Source organism: Aptenodytes patagonicus, chromosome 16 (assembly GCF_965638725.1).
Source record: "Aptenodytes patagonicus chromosome 16, bAptPat1.pri.cur, whole genome shotgun sequence".
Lineage (NCBI taxonomy): Eukaryota > Metazoa > Chordata > Aves > Sphenisciformes > Spheniscidae > Aptenodytes > Aptenodytes patagonicus.
This window is the reverse complement of record NC_134964.1, coordinates 3,732,035-3,753,437: the sequence shown is the minus strand read 5'-3', so window position 1 is coordinate 3,753,437 and position 21,403 is coordinate 3,732,035. Positions and strand designations below refer to the sequence as shown.

General features: G+C 43.1%; 1 protein-coding gene across 7 annotated transcripts in view; it reads left to right on the top strand.

Moving 5' to 3' along the window:
• Positions 1 to 9,952: 9,952 nt before the first annotated feature.
• Positions 9,953 to 21,403, top strand: part of TEX2 (testis expressed 2) — a 58,566-nt gene continuing 47,115 nt past the window's right edge. The window contains exons 1-3 of one of the 7 annotated variants that reach the window (XM_076353842.1): positions 9,970 to 10,034; positions 13,515 to 13,599; positions 14,194 to 14,257. In XM_076353842.1, coding sequence (XP_076209957.1) covers positions 13,588 to 13,599; positions 14,194 to 14,257 — 76 coding nt within the window. In that variant the 5' untranslated portion in view covers positions 9,970 to 10,034; positions 13,515 to 13,587. The other 6 variants (XM_076353843.1, XM_076353847.1, XM_076353849.1 and 3 more) reach the window with 6 other exon arrangements.

The window sequence follows — 21,403 nt, the reverse complement described above, 5'->3', positions numbered from 1 at the left end:
AGATGCGGTCACAGTGTAAGTCAATTAATGAAAATTACAGCCACGCAGGTTATTAAATTAACATGAGATTGTCAATAAGAAATATAGATTGCTTTTGAATAATTTTAAATTATTTAAAGCACAGTAATAATGAAAATCTCACAAAGTCTCCATAATGGAAAACTTAGTTTTGATTTTATTACTGTTTGAGTTGTTTTTTATATTTTTTGTTTCAACTTCATGATCATTAAAGGAACAGGAGCTTTAAAGAGCATGACTTTCTTATTTAGAAATGCCAAAAGCTGTAAAAGCTGTTATGAGGTAAAAGCTCAGAGGTGGCTGGAGATGAGCTGTGATTCTGCAGTGTGATCCACAGCAGAGCTGAAATCAGGTAAAGCCAAGTATGTCTAAAAGCAGTCCTTACATGCAAAATGCCAGAAAAAATTTTCTAGCCACTGATTGTGCCCAGTTCACCCGGTCAGGTGATCGGGGCTAGATGGCCTGTATTGCTTCAGTTACTTTGGCCATTAATGACAACACTTCTCACAAGCAAGTTGGACCTGCTGTGCCTGATACTCCTAAAACTGTCACCACATGTGGCCACTGCCACTTGAGCTGTGGCCTCCAGATAAGAATTCAGCATTTTGCACTGCCCTGGACTCCTGGAAGTGCCTGCATATAGACAAAGAGAACAGGAGTGAACTACCTCCCTGGCTGCAATTTCCAGACAAATTTGGTGAACAGAGCTCAGCCCTGACTCAGGGTATTCCTCAGGGCTGGAAGAGCAAATTTAAATGTACTTACGTGCGTTGGCACTCTTGAAAAACTGGTTCCACCTGTGGGTGCTGAGCCTGTAACAGCTTCCAGACAATCTGCTCCTCCCCCCCCCCCGGCTGGATGTCAGAGACCTTAAGGGAGCAGAGAGGGGAAATATGCAGACTTATGAAGAGAGATTCATGTTCCTCCCAGGGACCTCGGGGACTAGTTGATCTCTACAGAAGGATGGTATGTTCAGCATGACTGAAAGTATTAGCTGGCTCAGCCCTGAAACCTCAGAACATTGTGTACGCTGCTTAAATCCAGTTTAGTCATTGCTGGAGGGAGGCAAGGCTGCCCTATTAGAAAACAACCCTGACACACACCTGTGCTTCGTCAAACAAGAAAAACTGAAAGGCTTTTCTTTAACTATCTTTATTTCCTTTTCCTTTCATTTTCTTTTTTTTTCCCCTGAAGCTGATCTTTTCTCACTGACTTGATTTCTTTCTGACTGTTCCAGGATGAATCACACAGTCCTACATGTATACCGAATGAGACTGTGGAAAGCGGACCTGACTAATGTCTCCTACAAGGAGAAAATTATAGTTGCTGCTTTTTAATTACAAGTTTCCTGCATTATGGTCTACGTTTTTCAGCTTATAATCATTAATAGTATAATAGAGACTTAAATAAATTGCTGCCTTTTCCTCTTCTGTAGCATACATAGGTCAGATTTTCATGTTTAGCAGTTATTATCTCTGACACACAAATTAGTGCACTGACTGGCTGACAAAGGTCACATCTGTGTTTTCTTCATTGCATACAAACATGGACAGGGCTGTGTGCTCACACCAACTGATTCTCCTAATTGCTGTGTCTTCCAGAGTCGTTTCCACCGGGGCAAAATCACTAGTTTGACTTGGTAACTACTTTACACCCACTTTGTACGTGTGTCAGTGAAAGACAAGGTTGAGGGCAAAGGAGTGTCAGCAGTCATCACACCCACAGCACGTGTCCCCTGTTCTGCACTTCGTAAGTCAGAGCAATCACGCTTCATGCATCCTTGACTTTTCAAGCTCTGTGCAGCTGCAGTCAAAGGGATGAAGTTGTTGCCTTCCCATGAGGAAATGAATGGAGCTTTCATTCCCTGTCTTTGACCAAAGCACTTAGATGGTTTTAGGCCCAGCAGATTGTTTCTAATAGCAGGCAAAATTGATCACTCAGGTACTTTGATGAAGCCCTTTTATTTACAAAGAAAGTACAAAATTCTGTTTCCTTGGACAGAAGAGGAATCAGACAATAGGAGACGCTTCCTCTGCACCCAATTTCAATCCTTTCAGCCAGCACTTTATCCAGAAGCACTTCACCAGCTTTTTTTCTCAAGGTCTTTCTTGTAGAGTTTATCTGGTTCTGTCTGGTTTTGAGAGAAGGCTGCTCCTGTCAGACCATAGGAGCACACAGCTGCTCCAAGCACTGCCCTCCTCCCTGCATCTTCAAAGCCCAACATTTCAGTCGGGAGAAACCTTGAATACATTAGCTTCTCCTCCAGGTTTGCCCTTTTGCCTTCTTTCTTAGGGTGGCTGTTCCAGTTTCAGCTGCCTGCTTCTGTACGAGAGCTTGTTTGTTTCTTATACAAAAGAACACCCAATGAAAGGCAACATTAAACCTGTTGGTGTCATAAGCTTTTGCCTGAACCCTGTGTCTGGATGGCATTAGGGTTAGATATTCAGCGTGTGTCTTTGTGCTGATGAAGAGCAAGACCTTCGCACACTTACTGTCAGTGGCGAGAAACAGGAATATGTGATGGAATTGGGGCGAGATGAGACTCTCGCTGCCCAAGTGAAGTTTTTACTATATGCTCCCCTTGTCCCTAGAGAGAAATACCCTGTTGACCAGTGAGCAGTATGCATTGCTAATACTGGGTTGAATTTCTCTGCCTTCCTTGCCCTACTCATCATATTTAACCTTGGATTTATTTGTAGAGAACTGCACAGAAAATCCTGTTTTTGCAAGAAAACACACGGTGTGTGTTTTCTTGCAATATTGTCCTGGACAGTTTCCAATCTGTTAGTGAATGAACACCGACATCTAAACCATCCCCAGGGGAGGTTCAAGATCCATCTGAGTTCAGTGAGAGGTTCCTAAATAGCTGTAACAAGCCCATACTTCAAAAGAAATACATTTTGCTATTTTTAAAACATATAAGTTTTGGAAGGCTTTGAATATCAAGATTAATTCTCTGTCTAAATGCAGTAGAAGGCAGCACTGACTGGTGAGTTTCACTCAAATCTGGAAGGTTTTAATATTGTCTGGAATCTGGATTTGACGTTCTAAAGCTTAAGATATGACTGTGTTTAGTTTACTTTTTTCCCCAGAGCAGACTGTGCATGTACTTACAGATTCCTTAGTATATCTCACTGGAATAATGTGAAAAATATATTACATTATCTATCAGCACTTGAAATTTTGAGTCGGGCATTCTGGTTGGATAGATTACTGACCAATGTTTAATTGAAAGATTTAATGATACTCTGAACGAGACATGACTCACTCTTGAAAACAGGGAACAGCTCCTCTACATGAAAAAAAACCCCAAGGTCATATGGAGCCAGATGTTGCTGCACAGTGTGATGCTATTTGCATTAGGAAGCAATGTAAGATGGCTGTGGAAGCTGAGCAGAAGGGTCAGGGCAGCTGGGCAGGTTTGGAGGCAGGATTTTGCACCAGGTCACTAAAATTACAAAGTGAAGCTGAGCGGAGTGTTCTCAGTGCCTCGCATTAGACATCTGCCTTGGATGTCTGAGCTAGGAGGCTACTCTGCTCTCTAGTACAGTCACTGAGAGTCCTGTTCTGAACTGCCCTTTGGAGGTGCCTGTCCCTTTTCATTGCCTATAATAGGTAGTCTAAGGAGCACAGATTCCCTATTTAGCCACCTGAGCACAGTGAGATGTTATTTAATATGTCTCTCTGCTGAGGTCTTCATCCTAAAGTGGTGTACCGTTAATATTATTGGAGAGAAGGAGAATGCGAAGTCCTGAACAAGAATTCAGTTGTGGAGGCACTGGGAACATTTGGCTTCAGAGGCTGGGTCCAAATCTGCTAGAGAAATGGGCCAGGACGGAGCTGTCACTGGTGTCTGGTTGTAGGGAGAGAAGGGAAGGATTGAGTCTTGGCTGTGATTATTTTCTATGAATGGACAAGTACTGAATGCTCTGTCAGAGGCAGTTCTTTAACATGGGAAAATATCAGTCCTGTGTTTGCTTTCAAAGCTGTGCTCTTGTTTGTTCCGGGGTTTAACTGCACCTTTGTGTTCTCATTGTTTAAGCCCAGCCTCCTCAGCAAAGCTCAGTGTCTGACTTGCCCCATTTAAAAGAAGACCTTGCCCCTATTTTATTCCAAAATGCTGGACTGACTGGCATAGACATTTGGGTTTATTCTATGATATGCGAATATGGGCCACAATGATTCTACTGCTCAGTTAAAGGTTACTAATCACTGCCGCAGAGATTGCAGTTCCTGACACCTTGGCAAAGTTCATGTAAATGAAGGTTCTAGCAACATTCAGGTTTGAAATTGCACTGTCTAGATATGCACAACAGCCTAAACGATATCAGCCTTATGAAAACAATGCATGTTGTTAACACCTTCAGAACATGGGAAACGCCCTCCCTGCCCAGGGGTCCATCTATGCCAGTTCTCCATCTCAGCTGGAGAAACCAAAGTCTCTTCAGTGTTTTATCCCTCTTTGGTAACTAAGAATTCATTTCCTGCTGCAATTTCTGATTCCATTTTACTAGGTATACATTCAGCTCCAGATCAGATGTTAATGCTTTCAGAATAAAGACACCTGAGCAAGATGACGCTATTTTTATGATGGTGTTGATGTTTTGACCTCACGCCAGCATGATCCAGGAACAATTCCCATTAAGTCTGTTGACCTGAGTCTTTCCTCAAAGGGGACACTCAGGAAACCTTACCTGAATTATCTTTTAAGGTAGATTAGTTAAATTCTAATAAACCCTATGCAGATATTCATATTCAGCATTAAGTAGCATTAATCTGATTTAGTGTCCTTCACTCTGAAACTGAAGAAACCTAAATCAAATGAAGGCCACTTTAATTCTGGGTAGCAGCACTCATGCAGGACTCCACTGTAACTTCAGTAACCACTTTCAAGTCACACTTGTCATTGATTCAGATTAATTTTTCTGACTTTCCCTGTGAAGACAAGGGACAATAAAATCATCATAGATGACCTGACCGTACATTCTGCTTCCCCCCTACCCCCACCCCCTAAAACACTATGGACCTAACTCCTCCTGAGTATTGGACAGTTGGTTTGGAGTTCTGGATCTGAAGGTTGCTGTTTGTTTCTAATCTGTAGTCAATGCTCTTTTTTCTTTACTAACCATTTATATTAAGCACATGAGAGTTGAACCTTAGCATCTCTCCAGGCAAGGGGAGAAGAGTACTGATGGCCGGTGTTAATGTTCCTGTGGTAGAGCTGTGCATGTGGAAAAGTTGCTATGTATGTGCCTGGTTTAAATATGTAGCTTCAGCTGTTCTGTTTCAGGAGTACTAAATTTACTTGTAGATTTAAAATAGGTGAATGATTTGGCAGCTAAAAGGTCAGGACACTTGCTGTTTATTTTGTGCTTTGCTTTTCCTGATTAATAGAAAATTGTCTGTAGTATCTGATGTTATTGTCAAGGTTTTCTGGTGTAATGCCTGCGCAGACAAAATGTAGAATAGTGCCACTGTATCCCACATACCTTCCCCCAGCTTTGTATTTTGTCACAGTTGCACTCTGAAGTGCTCCAGCACTCAGCCAGCATATATTCTAACTCACAAAGGTCTCTGTGGAGGGAGGAGTATTGACTTCTCCATCATGTGCAGATCAAATTTCAGGCTTTTAGAGTTTTGTGCATTTGCCAGGTACACTGAAATACAGATACCAGCTCTTGCAACCTTCATGTGACTTTGGCAGCATTGCACGTGGCTATTCTGCATGGCACATGAACTCACCTCTTCCCCAGAGATGGATGGCACCACTGCTGTAGATATGCACCAGCCATTTTCCCTATCTGGATTCAGTGTCACGGGTGAGATTAGCCTGTGATGCGAGAAGCATCAAGGTTTTTCAGGCCTGAGAGACACCAGTGCAAATTCACAGCATTCAAACTGTTTGACCTAGGCTGCATTGCAAAGCACCTCCCCTGGGAACAGGTCTGTCTCTGGGTGTCACCTTGGCAGCACAGTTCTAGCTCTGCACGCCCTGCTGACCTTGTTTTAGACTGTTCTGTGAATCCACTTGACCTCCTGGCAGCCACGAGAGAGGCTATGCTGTTGCCTCTAGAAGCTACCGGTACATCAGTCCATGGTTGCAGGGAGATAGGTGGAAGTTAGAACCTCCCCTGGCTCAGGCTGTGTGTCTTCTCTGAGCGCGTGCAAGGACTTGATGTGAGGAGCAGTACAGAGCTGTTTCTCCACAGACACTTGGCAATCTAGAAACCTTTAATAAATTAAAAAAAAAAATAGAGAGAGAGGGAAAGAGGAAGATCACAAGGACAAATGAGGAGGAGAGGATCTATCCTCAGCTCAACTTTAAAAATGAAGCAGCAATACAAAAAAACCCCACAGAATAATGTGCTTCAGCACAGGAAGCAACAAGAGCTCAGAGCTTCTGCAGGTCCCAGGGAGATTTTAGAAGCAGAGTTGGAGCTAGGCTCAGAGAGCTGGCTGGGGAGGCTCTCTGAGGAGGGCACGACCTGGCTGTGCTCCTTTGTGCCAGTGAGAAACCAGGCAGCAGCACTGCTGCTCAGGGGCTGGGATCAGTGGTGGGGAGAAGTGATGGGCTGGAGGCCAAGATGGGCAGATTTGCAACTTGGAGAATTCAGGTCCAAAGTGAAGCTCATACTCCCTTCGCTCCGGTGAAGCCATTGGGCAGGGAAAGAGCTGGGAGGTGATGAGGATGCTATCGTTTCAGTGTTTGACAAGCAGAAGACAGCCACACAAGCACTGTGGAAGGAGTGTGGCATTCAGGAAGCTCATACTCTCCTCCGTACCCATAGTCAGAACCAGCTGAAGCCCACTGGGAAGCCTTGGCCTTTTGAGTGCTTGTTGGGTTGCTGTACACATTGAGTGGGCTGGGGGGCTTGTTTGTTTTTTCCATGCTAAGACTCCTTCCACTGCGTTTAATGTTGTACAGATAGCAAACAAACAAAAGAACAGTAAAGCTGTTCTCACACATACACACAAAACCACATATGCCAAGATTCACGCGGTCAGGCACAGCTGCTGCCTCATTTGTTTTAAAGCTTCTCAGCATAAAATTGCGAGCAGGCCTGTCCTGCAGTTCTTGGGTCTTCCCCAGGAGATCTGACAGCAATGAGAGGTTTGTGAAAACCATGTGGAAACCCAAGTCTCATGTAATGTTCTTTTCTCACAAAAGTACAAGCTTTAAACTGTCCTGAGCTGTGAAATTCTGATGGGGGCATTACAGAGAAATGAACTGAGCCTCACAGTAGCTCTGGGAGAGAAATATTACTTATTTTACAGCCTGCTCAAGCACTGCTTTTAAAAGGCATTTAAATATCTCCCTCACATATTCCGAAAGATTAAAGTAATTTTTTTCAAAAGCAGCTCCTGACTACAGATACCTATTTCTAGAATCCGCAGGCCTGTTGTTTCTCAGAATGGCTGCATATTTATACATAGGATACTGAAATATTAAAAATAAATAAGCATTACTTTATTCTCTTGTCTTTTTGTAGGATGGGTGGAAGATAAATTATCCAACAAAAGGACTTACTCTTACAGCACTGAACGATTCACAAATTCAGAGATTCTTCCTTTTTCCCTCTTCCACCTGACTGGGACTTGCCTTTAGAAGGGGACTCCCAAGAGGCCATATACACCATGAAGCTCAGAGGCAGGTAACCCGGCCAGACACAGCTTGAGCCTAGTTTTTCCCAGTGGCTGGCTCCAGCCTTTGCTCAGCACGTATCACTCGGTGGAAGAAGCCTCTGCTGAGCACCTAACTTCAGGTGCAAAAATACTTCTCTTGAGGTCAGGCCTTTTAGGCCATGTGTTGCCTAAGCTAGGTGCAAATAGAGGACAGAAAAAGCTTCAGAAATTCTAGTGAATTGTTTATAGTTTAACACAGCTAAAACCAACCCGTCAGTCACAGTTTCAGCCATAGTCTCTGTTCCTGCAGGGAAAGCCTATTGTTAGGAAAACAATCACTATCTTATCTTCAGACTTTGGAAACATTAACATCAGCTTTGTATAATGATTCAAAGGTCTGCCTATATACGATGACAGCTATGAAAAGAAACCTATCCTAGATGATTGAATACACTTGTACATATATTTAAAATGTAATGTTGTCTTTTTAATTAAAAAAAGACTGCAGAGTAAGTAAAGGTGATGCAGCGATGCTCACACAATGCAGTCTTTTGTTGGGTTCCTTCAACTCAGGGAGACTTAAGACTGCTGAGTTTACTGCTCGGACATCCAACAGCTTGAAGGATCTGGCCCTCCATTTGGTGAGCTCAGGCCTTTCCTCACTGAAGCAGATTTTGCCGGGTGCTGACCACTCTCGGTCACCTCTGGTTTTACAGTTACATGCAGGAATCCTGGTTTTAAAAAGAGCTACTAAGAGCCTTGAAGAACCTAAAGATGCCTGGCGATAATTCACTTCCACAAGCACTGAATTGTCCCTGAAATGTAAAGAGAAAAGCAGGATGAGTGCTACCTGCACCTACTTTTGAACTAGACTGCAAAACCTACTACCTACCATATATATAATGCCTTTATATAGGACCTTAAACCTTGGCTGAGCTATAGCTGTAGATAAGATAGTAAACTATTTGAAAATTAATATTGTGTATTTAACTCTTCACATTAGCTAGTTTGGAGCAACTTGAATTCTGCTCACATATCCCACTAAATGTTGGCTAGTAAATAAATTCACTTTCACCTCATAAAATATCAGAAATTTGAACACTGGTATGAAACAAAGAGAATCTGAAAGATCTTGTAGGATTCTTCATGTTTAAATTCGAACTGGAATTGTTAAAGAGAAGTGAGGAGGATCCACAGAGCCAAATTAATCCATGGGGTAGCTAAAGAAACCTGGGTAGCTAAGGCCAACATCAATCTGACCCAGTGTAAATGTTATAATCTCATTATTAACTGTCTTCAGAAGCAAGAGCAATTAAGTGAAGGGTAAAAGCAGTGGTAAGGCTGTAATTTATTGCATGAGACCATTATTGCGAAAACAACCTTTTGACAGAGAATTCTTTTTTTTTCCTCAGTCTGCTGCAAATTGGGAAATACGAAGACTAAATAAAATGACCTCTGACATGGTATGTTTCCCAGGATAACTGCCTAGTTGGTTGGGCAGTAGATAATTTTTGGCCATTTGTATAACGTTTTCAAACCAAACAGCCTTATCTTGTCCGCTTGCGTATACGTTTCCTGCAGGCAGCAGCTCCTTCTATGGAAGAATTTAGTCAGAGATGACAGCAGCAAACATTTGCCTGCAAAACCAATACACAGAGTTTGTAAGACAAACCCCAACCAAACGCCGCGTTTCCCCGGAACCAGCTGCTTATTAACGTGGTCAACACAGAAACGAGGCATTAGGTGGTTTAACGCCAACACGGGCGGCAGAGAACGGCCCGCGCCGCCGCCGGCCTCCCGAACCCACCCTCGCTTCCACCGGGGCACCGGTTATTGACGGACGTTTTCCAAGCGACCGGGAGAGGATGTAATTTCACAGCCCCTGTGCTGGCCATTTACTATTTCCCCGAGCGGCTCCTCGTTTTGGGGAGGCGTTTCCTTGCGTCACCTCTTACCGGCTGCCTGAAACTTTGGCAGCGGGCTGCCCGCCTGCGGGAAAGGGGCGATTCCTCCCTCCCGGGGCGACCCCCTCGGCCCGGGGCGACCCCCTCGGCCCCGGGCGACCCCCTCGGCCCCGGCCGCCTCTCCCTCCCTCCCGCCCGGAGCGCCGCGGCCCCGCCAGCCGCCCCCGTCCCCTCACACCCGCCGCGCCCTCTTCGCCCGGCCAGGCCGCGGCCCGCCTCACACCGCCCGCGGCGGGCCCGCGCCCCGCCCCGCCTCTCCGGCCGGCGCTGCGGCGGCTCCGGCAGGCCCGGCCCACCGCGGGGCCCGGATTGGCGGCGCCGGACAGCCCCGCCGCCTCTCCTCCCCCTGCCGCCGCCCGGCGCGGCGCTGGTGGCGCGGGCCGGGGGACGCCGGGGCCGCGCCGGGCAGTGCCATGAGCCGCGGATAAGGTAAGCGAGGCAGGGCGGGCCCCGCCGCGCCGCCTCGGCCCGCTCCGGGCAGCGCCCGCGCTCCTCGCCGCACCCGCCGGGGCGGGAAGCGCCGCCGCAGCGCCCGGCGTGAGGCGCGGGAGCCCGGCGGGCTCCGCCGGTCTCCGTGGGGCTCGGGGCAGTGAAGGAAGGCAGGGGGGCGTCCGGCGGCGAAGGGAGGCGGAGGCGGGCCGGGCCTAGGGCGGGGGGGGGGAGGTGGCTCCCGGGGCGCCCCGAGGGGCGGCCGGGGCCGGGCAGGGGCTGATGGCGGCGGTGAGGGGCCGGCGGGCGCTGCTGTCGGTCCAGCCGCGGTGCCGGCCCGCGGGGAGCCCGCGAGCTTGGGCGGGTCTTGGGGCTGCGGGGCGGCTGCCTCTGGGTGAGCCGTGCCTGGGCCGGGGCGGCCAGGTCAGACGGGGCTGGATGCAGGATTTATTTTTACTGTTGGGCACGGTTCGGCGGGATGGAGTTACTTCCCCTTCCATCCGCGTAACTGAGATAAAGATTTGGCTGAGGTAGGGTATGCAGTTTGGCAGGAGCACTGCTGAAGTAGAAGCGATACCTTAAAAACAAGCAGCAGAGGAAACAGTGGTAACGTTTATTCTTGCTGGAACTGGGGGAGGATTTCTAATTGGCTTTTAGTATCAAAGGAGAGAGGTTTTCTGTCTCTTAAAATTGTTTCCTTCTTGTCGTAGGTGTCGGCTCTTTAGTTTCCGCTTCTCTTTTAATTCTCAGTATCATTTGTATTTTATCTCTCTGTTGCAGTTCAGTGTCTAAATCCGTTTACTCTGTCTCTTCAGCATGTGCTAAAGTTCCTTCTAAATGTCTGTGCTCAACTTCTCCATGATTTGTATCTGTCAGCAAACGTCCTAAGGAACTCCTGCCCATAATTTAGGGGAGTTAAGTATGCAGCCGAATTTAATTTAAACTTTTGTATGTAACTTTCATATTGTAACTAAGATAAATTAGCATAAGACTTCAGCGCTGTAAGATTATCTTCTGTTAAGATGCTTTGTCATACTCCTCTGTCTTCACGCAACTCCTCTTTCAAGATGATCTTGCCTGCATAACTTGGGGAAAAACAAGGCAGGCTCAGAGTCTCAGGGGCGTATTTTTTTTACAAGAAGAGGTAGCTGCTTTTTTGAATTTTAAAATAACTCCATATTCCTAAACTCTGAATAAAATTCAGGCAGTGTGAGTGACTACCCTGTTTCAATTTTCTCTGAATTGAAAATGTGCTAAATTAGAGGTAAAAGCACTTTAACTTAAGCAAAAGAAAGTGAACTAATGTTTTTGATGTTAGAATTGACTTTTAAAGACTGACATCATGTTCTTTTATGATAGATGAGAGGTTACTGTTCTGATTGACTTCAAAGCTGATCCAACAAGATGCTCTGTTGCGGGTGGCATATTATTAATACTCCAAGTAGGTGCTGAGGTTTGAGGTAGCGTTTCTAAGGCAGGGTTGGGTAAGGCGCTTTCTCTCTTGAGCAAAAGACCAAGAAGGCGATTCTGTGCTCAAAGATGTCTTATACTGGACTCTCCTGGGGTATGGTTTCCCCTGTGAATTGTCCTGGTAAGCTGAGTACTTCTCTTGTGAACGTCGCTTTTGGTCCATGCAAAGAAGTTCTTTAAATGACCTATATTGCTTTTATTTCAGAAAAGAAAATCAGTTAATCAAATCCCATGTGAAATCTTGAAGAAGGACACAGTCCAATAAAATACATACATTAATTCCATACTTCTTTTTGCAGGAAAACAACACTTAGTAGTTTCAAATATTAATAGCAAATGCTTAGTTGTTTGTAACTAAAGAAATTCTAAGACAACTGCATTTACTTTGTAATACAAATTACAAAGAGCAGGAAACCTAGGCAGAATGTATAATGCCAGTAATTTCCCTGTTGTGGTAGATGTGTAAACAAAGTAATGGGAGATAGGGAAACTTATCTAGTAAATAAAAGGATAATGTAACTGAAATAAATTTAAATTCATGTAGCTAGAGGACTGAAGATGCATTGTTATCTTCAGACAGCTTCTTAGTTGATAGATTTGAGGATTGTGCTGCTCTAACCTCACCTTCCTGTGCGAACTCAACCAAATCCGTTAGATGAAATCAGAAGACTTCTCCTTTAGCGTGTCTGAGAGGCCACCAACCTTATATTGTGTGAGTGTGCAGGTGGCCAGTCACAAGCATGGCGGTGAACATACATAAGGAGATGTTTCATGTGCTGTTGTTCCCTTGTCCTGTTCTCTGTGTGATATCAAGGACCAAGCTTTAGCCTGTTGTGGCCCATGAGATGAGTCAATTATGGTGCTGAGTGCACAGAGTGTAGCTGATACCTGCCCAGGAGCTGAAGAAAAATAAAGCTTGTTTATTAGGATAAATTGTAGGTTTCAAAAGAATGAAGAGGAGGGTGAGTAAATTCTGGTCTTAAACACAGTCTTGGAGCTTGGAAAAGTCCCTCAAATCTCTGGATTTTTATTATTTTCCTTTGGCAAGCTAGAAATTGTGGTATCGGATGTCCACAGGAAGTAGTAATGTTAATTCAGTGTGCTCTAAAACACTTAATCCTTGAATAAAGGCATGTTCTAGAAGCCCTTACTGCTCTAAATGAAACAATCAGATGACAATGTATGTTGGAAAATAAGAGCGTAACATAGGCTTAGAGATTAGAGAAATAAAGACAAGAGTTAATACTGTAAGCCTTCATGAGTGTATACTTAGTATTAGAAGAGATGTAATGTGTTCAGATTAGAAATCAACTCTGGAAATGCATAAGGATGCCACATGTGCCCAATAAAGGGGGTGAACAATGACTTTTCTTACTCTAGGTAATGTGGACACTGGAAAGGATGTGTTGTGACTTCAAGGGGGAGGATGGTAGAACAGTGAAATACTGAGAGAACGATATTACGTGTCAGGACTGCTGAAGAATGCAGCCCTTAAGGGGCAAATGAGGGAGTTAAGTAAGGCAGTGTTGGCTTTGTGCCTGCTAGATAGTGAGAGACCTGTTCAAAGAAAAGCCTCCATACAAAGTTGTGTAAACTTTGGGCCATCAATGCGAGACAGTACATCAAAGTCTCTTGACAGTCAGAACCAAACTTGCAAAGCTGCATGCAACTGACCTTACTCCTGGTGTCCTCTCCTTGATATAAGGCTAGAAGTTGACCCTGTTTTGAGCAAGAGGTTGGACCAGACTAGCTCCAGAGGTCTCTTTCAACATAAATTATGTTGTGATTCTACAACAGTAGTATAGAGGAGAAATGACAAGCAGAAATGTAAGTCCCAAGCTACTTGTAGGGCAACATCTTTGTCAGATTTTAAAATTCCAAGTAATAAGCAAATAAGTTGTTTATTGTATTTTAAACTTTCACTTACGTTTCTGGAGAAAACATCAACTTACTTGCACTCGCATGTGACATCTAGGAACCCTATTTATGAAAAACTTTTCATTTTCCAAGGTGCTGTACAATGATTGGAAAAGATGCTCTCTTCTGTAAAGAGCTTGTATTTCAAGGGGGAACAGACAACTAAATGAAGGAAACGGTGAGACAATATGAACAGGCAGTGATTTCAGCGCATTAATAATACAATTATTAAACTTTTTTAAGGCATCATGACTGTCGTGGTTTAACCTCAGTCGGCAACTGAGCGCCACCCAGCAGCTCGATCACTCCCCCCCCCCCCCCCCCCCCCGGGATGGGGGAGAGAATCGGAAGAGTAAAAGTGGGAAAACTTGTGGGTTGAGATAAAGACGGTTTAATAATTGAAATAAAATACTGCTAGTAATAATAATAAGAAGAATATACAAAGCAAGTGATACACAATGCAATTGCTCACCACCTGCCGACTGATGCCCAGCCAGTCCCCAAGCAGTGGTCACTGCCCCCCGGCCAACTCCCCCCAGTTTATGAACTGAGCATGACGTCCCATGGTATGGAATAGCCCTTCGGCCAGTTTGGGTCAGCTGTCCTGGCTCTGCCCCCTCCCAGCTTCTTGTGCACCTCCAGCCTTCTCAGTCGGTAGAGCATGGGAAGCTGAAGAGTCCTTGACAATTCTATTGAAGTATGTTGTTTGTAAGGTAGCGTTAGCCTTCATTATGTATGTGTGAGGCCTTGACATAGGTGTTTGTGTCTGTAGGTGTCTACTCAAGTGTCCCGTCTGTGGATTTACAGAAACCAAGTTAATCAGCTCTTCAAGAGGAGTATGTATTCTGTAAAGAAAGATCTTGTATGGTCTTTTAGTTTTGATTTTTAGCAGTGTACTTTGAATACAGAAAATGCTGTATGTTCTGTGTACCAGATACTTTGTGCTTTCTGGTATACTATAATGTTAAAACAGGATATTTAATTACCTTAGTTCCATCTTAATATCCTTTTTGTTTTATGATAGAGATTTGTCAGTTAGTATGCCATATACAAGTCCTTTAATGCTGGTGTTCAGGAGAATGAATTGCTCTGCGTGGTGGGAGAAAGGACTATCGCAAGCTGTTGAAGCAAGCAGAGTGGTGCATCTTCATAGTTCTCAAACCATCCTGATGTGAAGGCATGGACATCTTGTGCTATTTCTTCCTAGTGGAAGGCTGGATCCATGTTTTGAGAAATAAGCAAACAACTGTATATGCTGTGGAATTAAGCATTAGTGTTGGGGGAAGGAAGGGATGTGAAGGGTTGGAGGAAAAGTGAGATTGCTCAACTAGGTTAGGCAGGAGTATTTTTTTATTATTTTTTTTTTTAAAGAGATCATCTGGAGAACTCTTCTGAGACTCGACTGGTGGGAAACAATGCACAAACTCCAGGTCTGCTGGGCTTCTTCATGCTTGGGATCTTTTCATCGATGTCTCTTGCTGTCTCAGATATGCTATTTCTTGTCTGGATGTTGTGGTTTTGAGAAAGTGGTGAAATTTGTGACACGGAGACAGTAGTCCAAGTATTTTCTATTGTTGCTTCACTATTTCTAAGTGTTTTCTGTTGTTGCTTCATGCCTCTATTGCGCAGGTCTGTAGGGGAGGCAGCATCTTCATCAGGCTTACTGGAAAACGACATGGAATACAGAAATGAGCTTGTATTTGCAAATTCTTTTTCTTATTGCAGACTGGAATGGAAACTGCAAATTTGAAGATACATGCAATCTGGGAACAATTTTTCTAAATTCAGCCAAGTAACACAATCATAGATAGCTTGAGGAAAAGCAGTATTTAACATTTAGGGAGCAAAGGCAAAACTGCAAAGTACAGTGTTGTCTGTCCCTCAGAAATCTCTCTCTAGTGTAAGAGCAAGATGTTAGGCCTTCAGAGACACTACGGTAAATAGTGAAAGCTTTAGGATTATCAGTTAGTATTCCCCATTCTATGTTTATTACTTCAGTGCACTGATGCATATCGTTATGGTATGTGTAAAGCTGTTGTTGATTGCTGATTTTAAAAAAAAGTGTACCACTCCTGTCATTATTGTAGAGAATTGTGCTAAATGGTTCAGATCCACAAAGGGGGTTGGGTTTTTTTTTTGTACTACAGGTGGTTGAATTCAGCTTCTTTTCTGGATGTGTGGGACAGAATCCCAATTATTATGTCATAAAAATATATGACCCGCTGTTCTTGTCAGAATTGTGAATTATCTGTTCTTGGACAGTTTAACTTTTTTTAAGCTTCTGTTAACATGGCAAGCCCAGAAGTTTGAAGGCAGAAGGTTAATAATTATTGGTCAAGATCCCATTTCCAGCGTGAGGCAACAAAACATGAAGATTGCACGTTGGCTAGGAACATTTAACTATACCCAACGGCCTTAGCCTCTGTGTGCCTGTTCACTCGGGAGCATTGTGAGGACTGAGATTTAACCACCTGGGGAGTTAGCACTTAATATTGTCTTCTTCAGAAGAACTGGAAGTGAATGAAGTTGCTTGAATTTGGGCCAAGCTTTGCATAGTGTAGGTCTGAAGGTATCTACTTATTTGGCAAATGAAATTTTAAGTCTTTTAAGGTAATAGTTAAATTCTTTCACACAAGTCCTTTACTGGAGTAATTTTGCACTGGAGGCTGCCGTATGCTAACTTAGTTTCATGAGTTTTGAGTATGCTCACAGAGCAAAATCCCTCTCTTTGGCAAGCATAGTAACAATATACCCAATGCAGTGTCAGACTTCCAGTTCTGTAATGCAGTTATTTGCCTGTATTGTTGTTCCTGTCCTATCTGCCTTCTCTGTAGTTTCTTGCTGTGGAGCAAGGCTGTTACAGTAACGAATTATTTTGGATTCCCGGGGCTACGGAGGTATCCCTTTTAAGACCTGATTAACAGATGCATCACCATTTCCTTTAACTGAGTCCTTGATGACCAGTATCTCTGGAAAATAAAAAGCAAGTGCCTTAAGGTGTAATTGCTCAATTAAGGCATCTGAGAGGAATTGCTTAAAAACTTCCTGTGTTAGCAAGGGCCGGTCCTGCTCCTGTTGGAAATCCTTGGAGGTAGGAAGCAGAGGAGCAAGTTTTGACAACAGAGTAGGTTAGAGTGGCTGAAATATCTGCAGTGGGCAGTAGTCCCTGTAAGTTTTGCAGGTGTTTTTTCTTTCTGCTTCATCCCCTGTGAGGAGAGGAGTTCTAAGGTGTTTATTCTCTGGGTACTCAGAACCATTGTCTCTGATGAAGCTGATTGTTGGTGTCTTTGGAGAGACATGAGAATATAATGGTAAAAAAGGGTATGTCCTCTGATCTTGCCTTCCTGCTCTTCAAAATTCCTAGTGCTCTGTTCATTGTCTCTCTCTCCTATTTATTTTAACTCTCTCCTTTCCAAACAGCAAGGTGTGTTACTCTGCTGTGCAAAGTCCAAATCAACACATAGCATAGCGGTTAAGTTAGTGTTCTAAAAGACAAGACGACTGATGGACAAAGGATAACAGAAGATCAATAAAACATAGTAAACAGTGGTGTTTTCCCATAAAGGCCAGGAGGGTAGTACAAATGAATTGTTGTATGAACTGGGTTTTAATATTCATTAACTAGTGTCCCTGTGGTTTTTAAACTGTTATGCTCTTTGACCCCACTGGTGTTGGATGACAGGAACATTGCAGAAGAACGTTCCTTAGTGCTGGTGAACGTATTGCATGTCCTGGACCACTTATCCTGTCGATGCAGGATTATTGTTGTGAAGCTAAGAGAAGATGGGATGGTCAAGCTTAAAAGAGGATCTCTTAGAGCATGAAAATGCATATTCAGGAATTGGGGTGCTCTTCTAAAGGATCTGTTTGAGTCCTAAAAATTGCTATATTGGGTTTTAGTAGCTTATGAAGAGGACTGGGAGCTGTAAGACTCCAGATCTTCCTCTGGATTTCATGTGTTTTGTTTAAATTATACTTCAGTTGTAAAATAGGACTGCAAAAATATGTGTGCAAACCAAGCTACTATCTCCTTTGATACTGGGAATTTCAAAGCAGATGACAGAGGACTGAAACATAAACGCAACCTGTCATGAGCTCCAATGAAGTTCTGATCTGAAATTAAATAGCTGCAAAAATAATTTTGTTTCACTGGAAGTCAGGATTAAGACTGAGGAAATAAAAATGTCTGTTTTATGAGCCCAGACAGGCTCAAAGAATAAGGCTTCTTTGAGAGGAAGGGAGATAGTCATGCTCACACACTTGTGATGGTGGTAGCTTGATTAGGAAATATTACTTAACATGTGATACTAAAAGCAGACAGTGAAAGTCGTCATCTAGGTTTGGTGCTCTCTGTCTCTTGGCTTGTAACTGCAGTATGTTGTGTTACCTTCTCTTTTGAAACTTCTGAGTATCAAGAACCTGCCTGCGCGGGGCTCTGCCAGGTTTCCAAGAGCATCCTCTAGCTGAGGCTGGGAATGATAATCTCGCAACCGAGTCACAGAATTCCCATAGCATTCCCATACCCCCTGCTCCCTGCCTGCCGGTCACCTCCCACCTCTTGTTCCTGTCTCCCTGTCCTAAAGTACCCGATGCAACGTGAAGATTTCTGCTCTGGATGCCTTCCAAGCTGGGTATTTCCATTCTGCTTGCTTAATACGTATCTGTCATTTCTGTTGCCTGGAGGGGCTTCACTTTCTTTCCTAATACTCTTGTGTAATGTTTGGGGTTGAACCCATAAATAAATGTATTTTGGTGGTAAATGAAAGTGATCCATATGTTCCTTCTCTTGTTTGTAACTGCTGTGAAGTTTGACAAGGCTTATCTTTGTAAGGCCTTCTCAGTAGCAGTTCTTTTTGTCTAATCGCTTTCACACTTCTTCCTTTTCAACTTGACTTGAAGTATTAAACAAATGAATCGGGAGAAGGGAGAAGAACTAAGCAGGCGATAATCCTAAATGTCTGTCAACTCAAAAATATGCTAGTTAATAAAGGCTTTGCCAGGTCTTTAATAAACCTTCTGAGCAAATGTGTGACAACTTTACAAAAGTATTTTTATGGGAAAAAAAATGCTACTATTCTATTTCTCTGTTATTTTAGTGAATAACAAGATGTGGATGGAGAAGGGACTAGCTGTGCATGCAAACTATCTCCTGTTTTGTAATTCCAGTTATCATTCCCTTTATGACAACAGGCCGAGTTTTCCGAGATGCCTTCACACTGTCTAGAGGTTACAGGCAAGCTGAAGATCCGTGCCTAACAGTTGTAGAAAACTCTGTGGGTGTCTGAAAAGATTCATTTAGAGGTGTGTTGTATTTAAGAGCATAAATATTTGGTTGTATGGATCTCCATTTCATTTGTCATGCAGCTTTGAGATGTAAATTGGTTAATACATTTTGAGTATTGAACAGATTTTATGAACCCTTGCTTTTCTCATGAGTTGGGACAACTCTTCAGTTTCATTTTTATTGGCCAGATTTTAAAAATTCTAGCTAGATATTTATTATTCTTTCTATCAAGCTAGAACTTCACAATTTAAATTATAAAAATGAGTAAATCACTGTGCTGCACCACGAGTGTTGTTTTAGTACTTTACTTTCCCAGTATCTATTTTTTTAAACCTGCTTCTTGCATCCAGATGCCTTAACTGGTGTATTTACCAATGAACACTGCTATGGGATGACTGTCCTGCAAATTTCTTTCTAGTCACAAAATGGGTAAGGTGTGAGCAGTGGCTTTTCAGGCCTCCTCCTCCAATACCCCAAGCCAAATAAATGCTGATTTGTGTGATCCATTCGGATCTCAGACTATTAAAGAAGGCATTGTCCGCTATGATCACACTTCTGTCTCCTTCATGGAGTTCAGGAGAACATTTGAGGGGGTGTCAAGGCCGTTCCATGGTTTAACAGAGAGGAGTTTGTCTCGCCGTGTGGTGATGAGTGTGAGTTGAAAAGACTTCCATCCCATGTCTAGATTTCCACTTGTACTGTTTTTTTCAGTTTCCCCAAAAGAGCAACCAATCTTGTCTCTAAAGCCTTAATTATATATAGCGTGGCAGAGACAGCTCCTTAGGGATGGGTGCAGCTTCCTCACACTTTAGTCATCACTGTTTTGTCACCTTATCCTGGAAGACAGCTGTAGCTGCCACCCATGCTTGGCTTCTCTGACTTGACCTCTCTCAGCAATTAAAAGCCTCGCTTAAACAGCCACACCCCTGAGGTATGGTGATATATGAGGAAGTATGTATGTACTCACAAGCTTATTAACAGTGTATGTAATTTAGAGCTTGTATAGCTGACTGACTCTATTTTATAAACAAATGCATGGTGGATTTATTAAGCATGTGTATAAGAACATTGCCATATGCCTGAAATTAGAATTGCCTGCATAATACTGTAATTGAACAAGGCAGGATATGGCTCAAAGACACTTATTTCCCTTTGCCCTTTTGAATCCATCTGGTGGCTTTTGCTGTTCTTTTATCTCCTAGCAAATCAAGACCTTAAAATTGATGACCTAAAATTCGTTTCCTTGAAGCTACTTTAATGACACTTCTCTTTCTGTGCATGTGCGTGCACAAAATGTAACCCACATACAGTGGAGTGCATTCGTTCTTACCTATTTTATCAAGTAGTTGAGTCTATAGACATTATTTCTGTCTGCAATAGTAGAAACTTTTACAGTGCTAAAGGCATTTGCTGGTCAAACATAACAGTGACAATACCTGGTTATTGAATAGCAAATATCATAGGATGAGAAGGGGAAGATTTTAGCCCTTTTTTACAGGGAAGTAACTGTGAAGGAGAATGACAGTAGAGAGCTTGCATGAATACTACTTGAATTTAAAGTAGAACTGGGTTTCTTCTTAAAAATTCATTAAAAAAATTTTTTTTAAGCTCTTTTCTTCGTATTGCACTATGAATTCAGCAGGCAACTGGGCAATTGGGGTATGTATTGCCACAAGACACCCACCTTCTGACCTTTTAATTTTCAGCCTGTGGGGTTGTCAGGTGAAATTCCTGGAGACAGCTACATTGATTAACGTTTGCAGAAGTGAGATCTGCGTGCATGTTTCACAGCTCCATATGTAGCTGATCAGAATTTAGCATGTGCATCTCTGAAATAAAGAGGCCTGGAGGAATGATTTCATTTACAGATGTTGTCCCATCATGCTAGTCTGCCTGAGGTCTACTTTCCACTAAGATAAGGACCTATGTCTGTGTCTGCATGCTGTATGAGTGAATTATATCATATAGGAACAAATAATTGCTTTCTGAGCTGAGAGCGAATGAGTAATGGCTGTCTGTGTTGCTTCCTGCATTATTGATCTTTGGAAACTACTTCTCACTAGAGGCAGTGAGAACACTTATCACGGAGTGCTGAAAAGTTCAGAAAACTGTTAACTAACTCAAACCCTTTTTTTTTTTTTTTTTTTTTTTTTTACATTTGTGGCCTGATCCACACAGTGAAAGACCATGTTGGGGTAGATCCATGCTGCTGGAAAAAAAAGTAGGGGAGAGCACTGTTTGTGCTCTTCCCAATCTTATTTTGTTTACTTTTTTTTGAGAGTATTCACATGACAAATTATCCTTCCAGGCATGTTAACAGTACCCACATTTTGAGAGAGAAAAACCAAGTAGGAGGGATCCTTTCATATTCTTGTTACTTAGGGGTGTGAACAAAAGGGCTTTAAGGTGCGTAAGGACCTCGCTTTGTCACCACAGTATACTGATTTTCCTTACGAGAAATACAGTGTCTTTATATCTACTTTTATGTAAAATGATCCTGTTAATTCAGATTGCTAGCGAAGTTGATTTTCTTTGATGTATCTACCTGCCATAGTTTCTTAGCAATTAGGATTAAAAAAACATGTTGTGGGAAGTGCTCATAATTTTCTGACTCAGTTGATTTCAGTAAAAGCCTGTAAAGCAGCTGTTAAGGTCAGGAAATCTGTAATTGACCTATCATATGTTGCAATTAAAATGT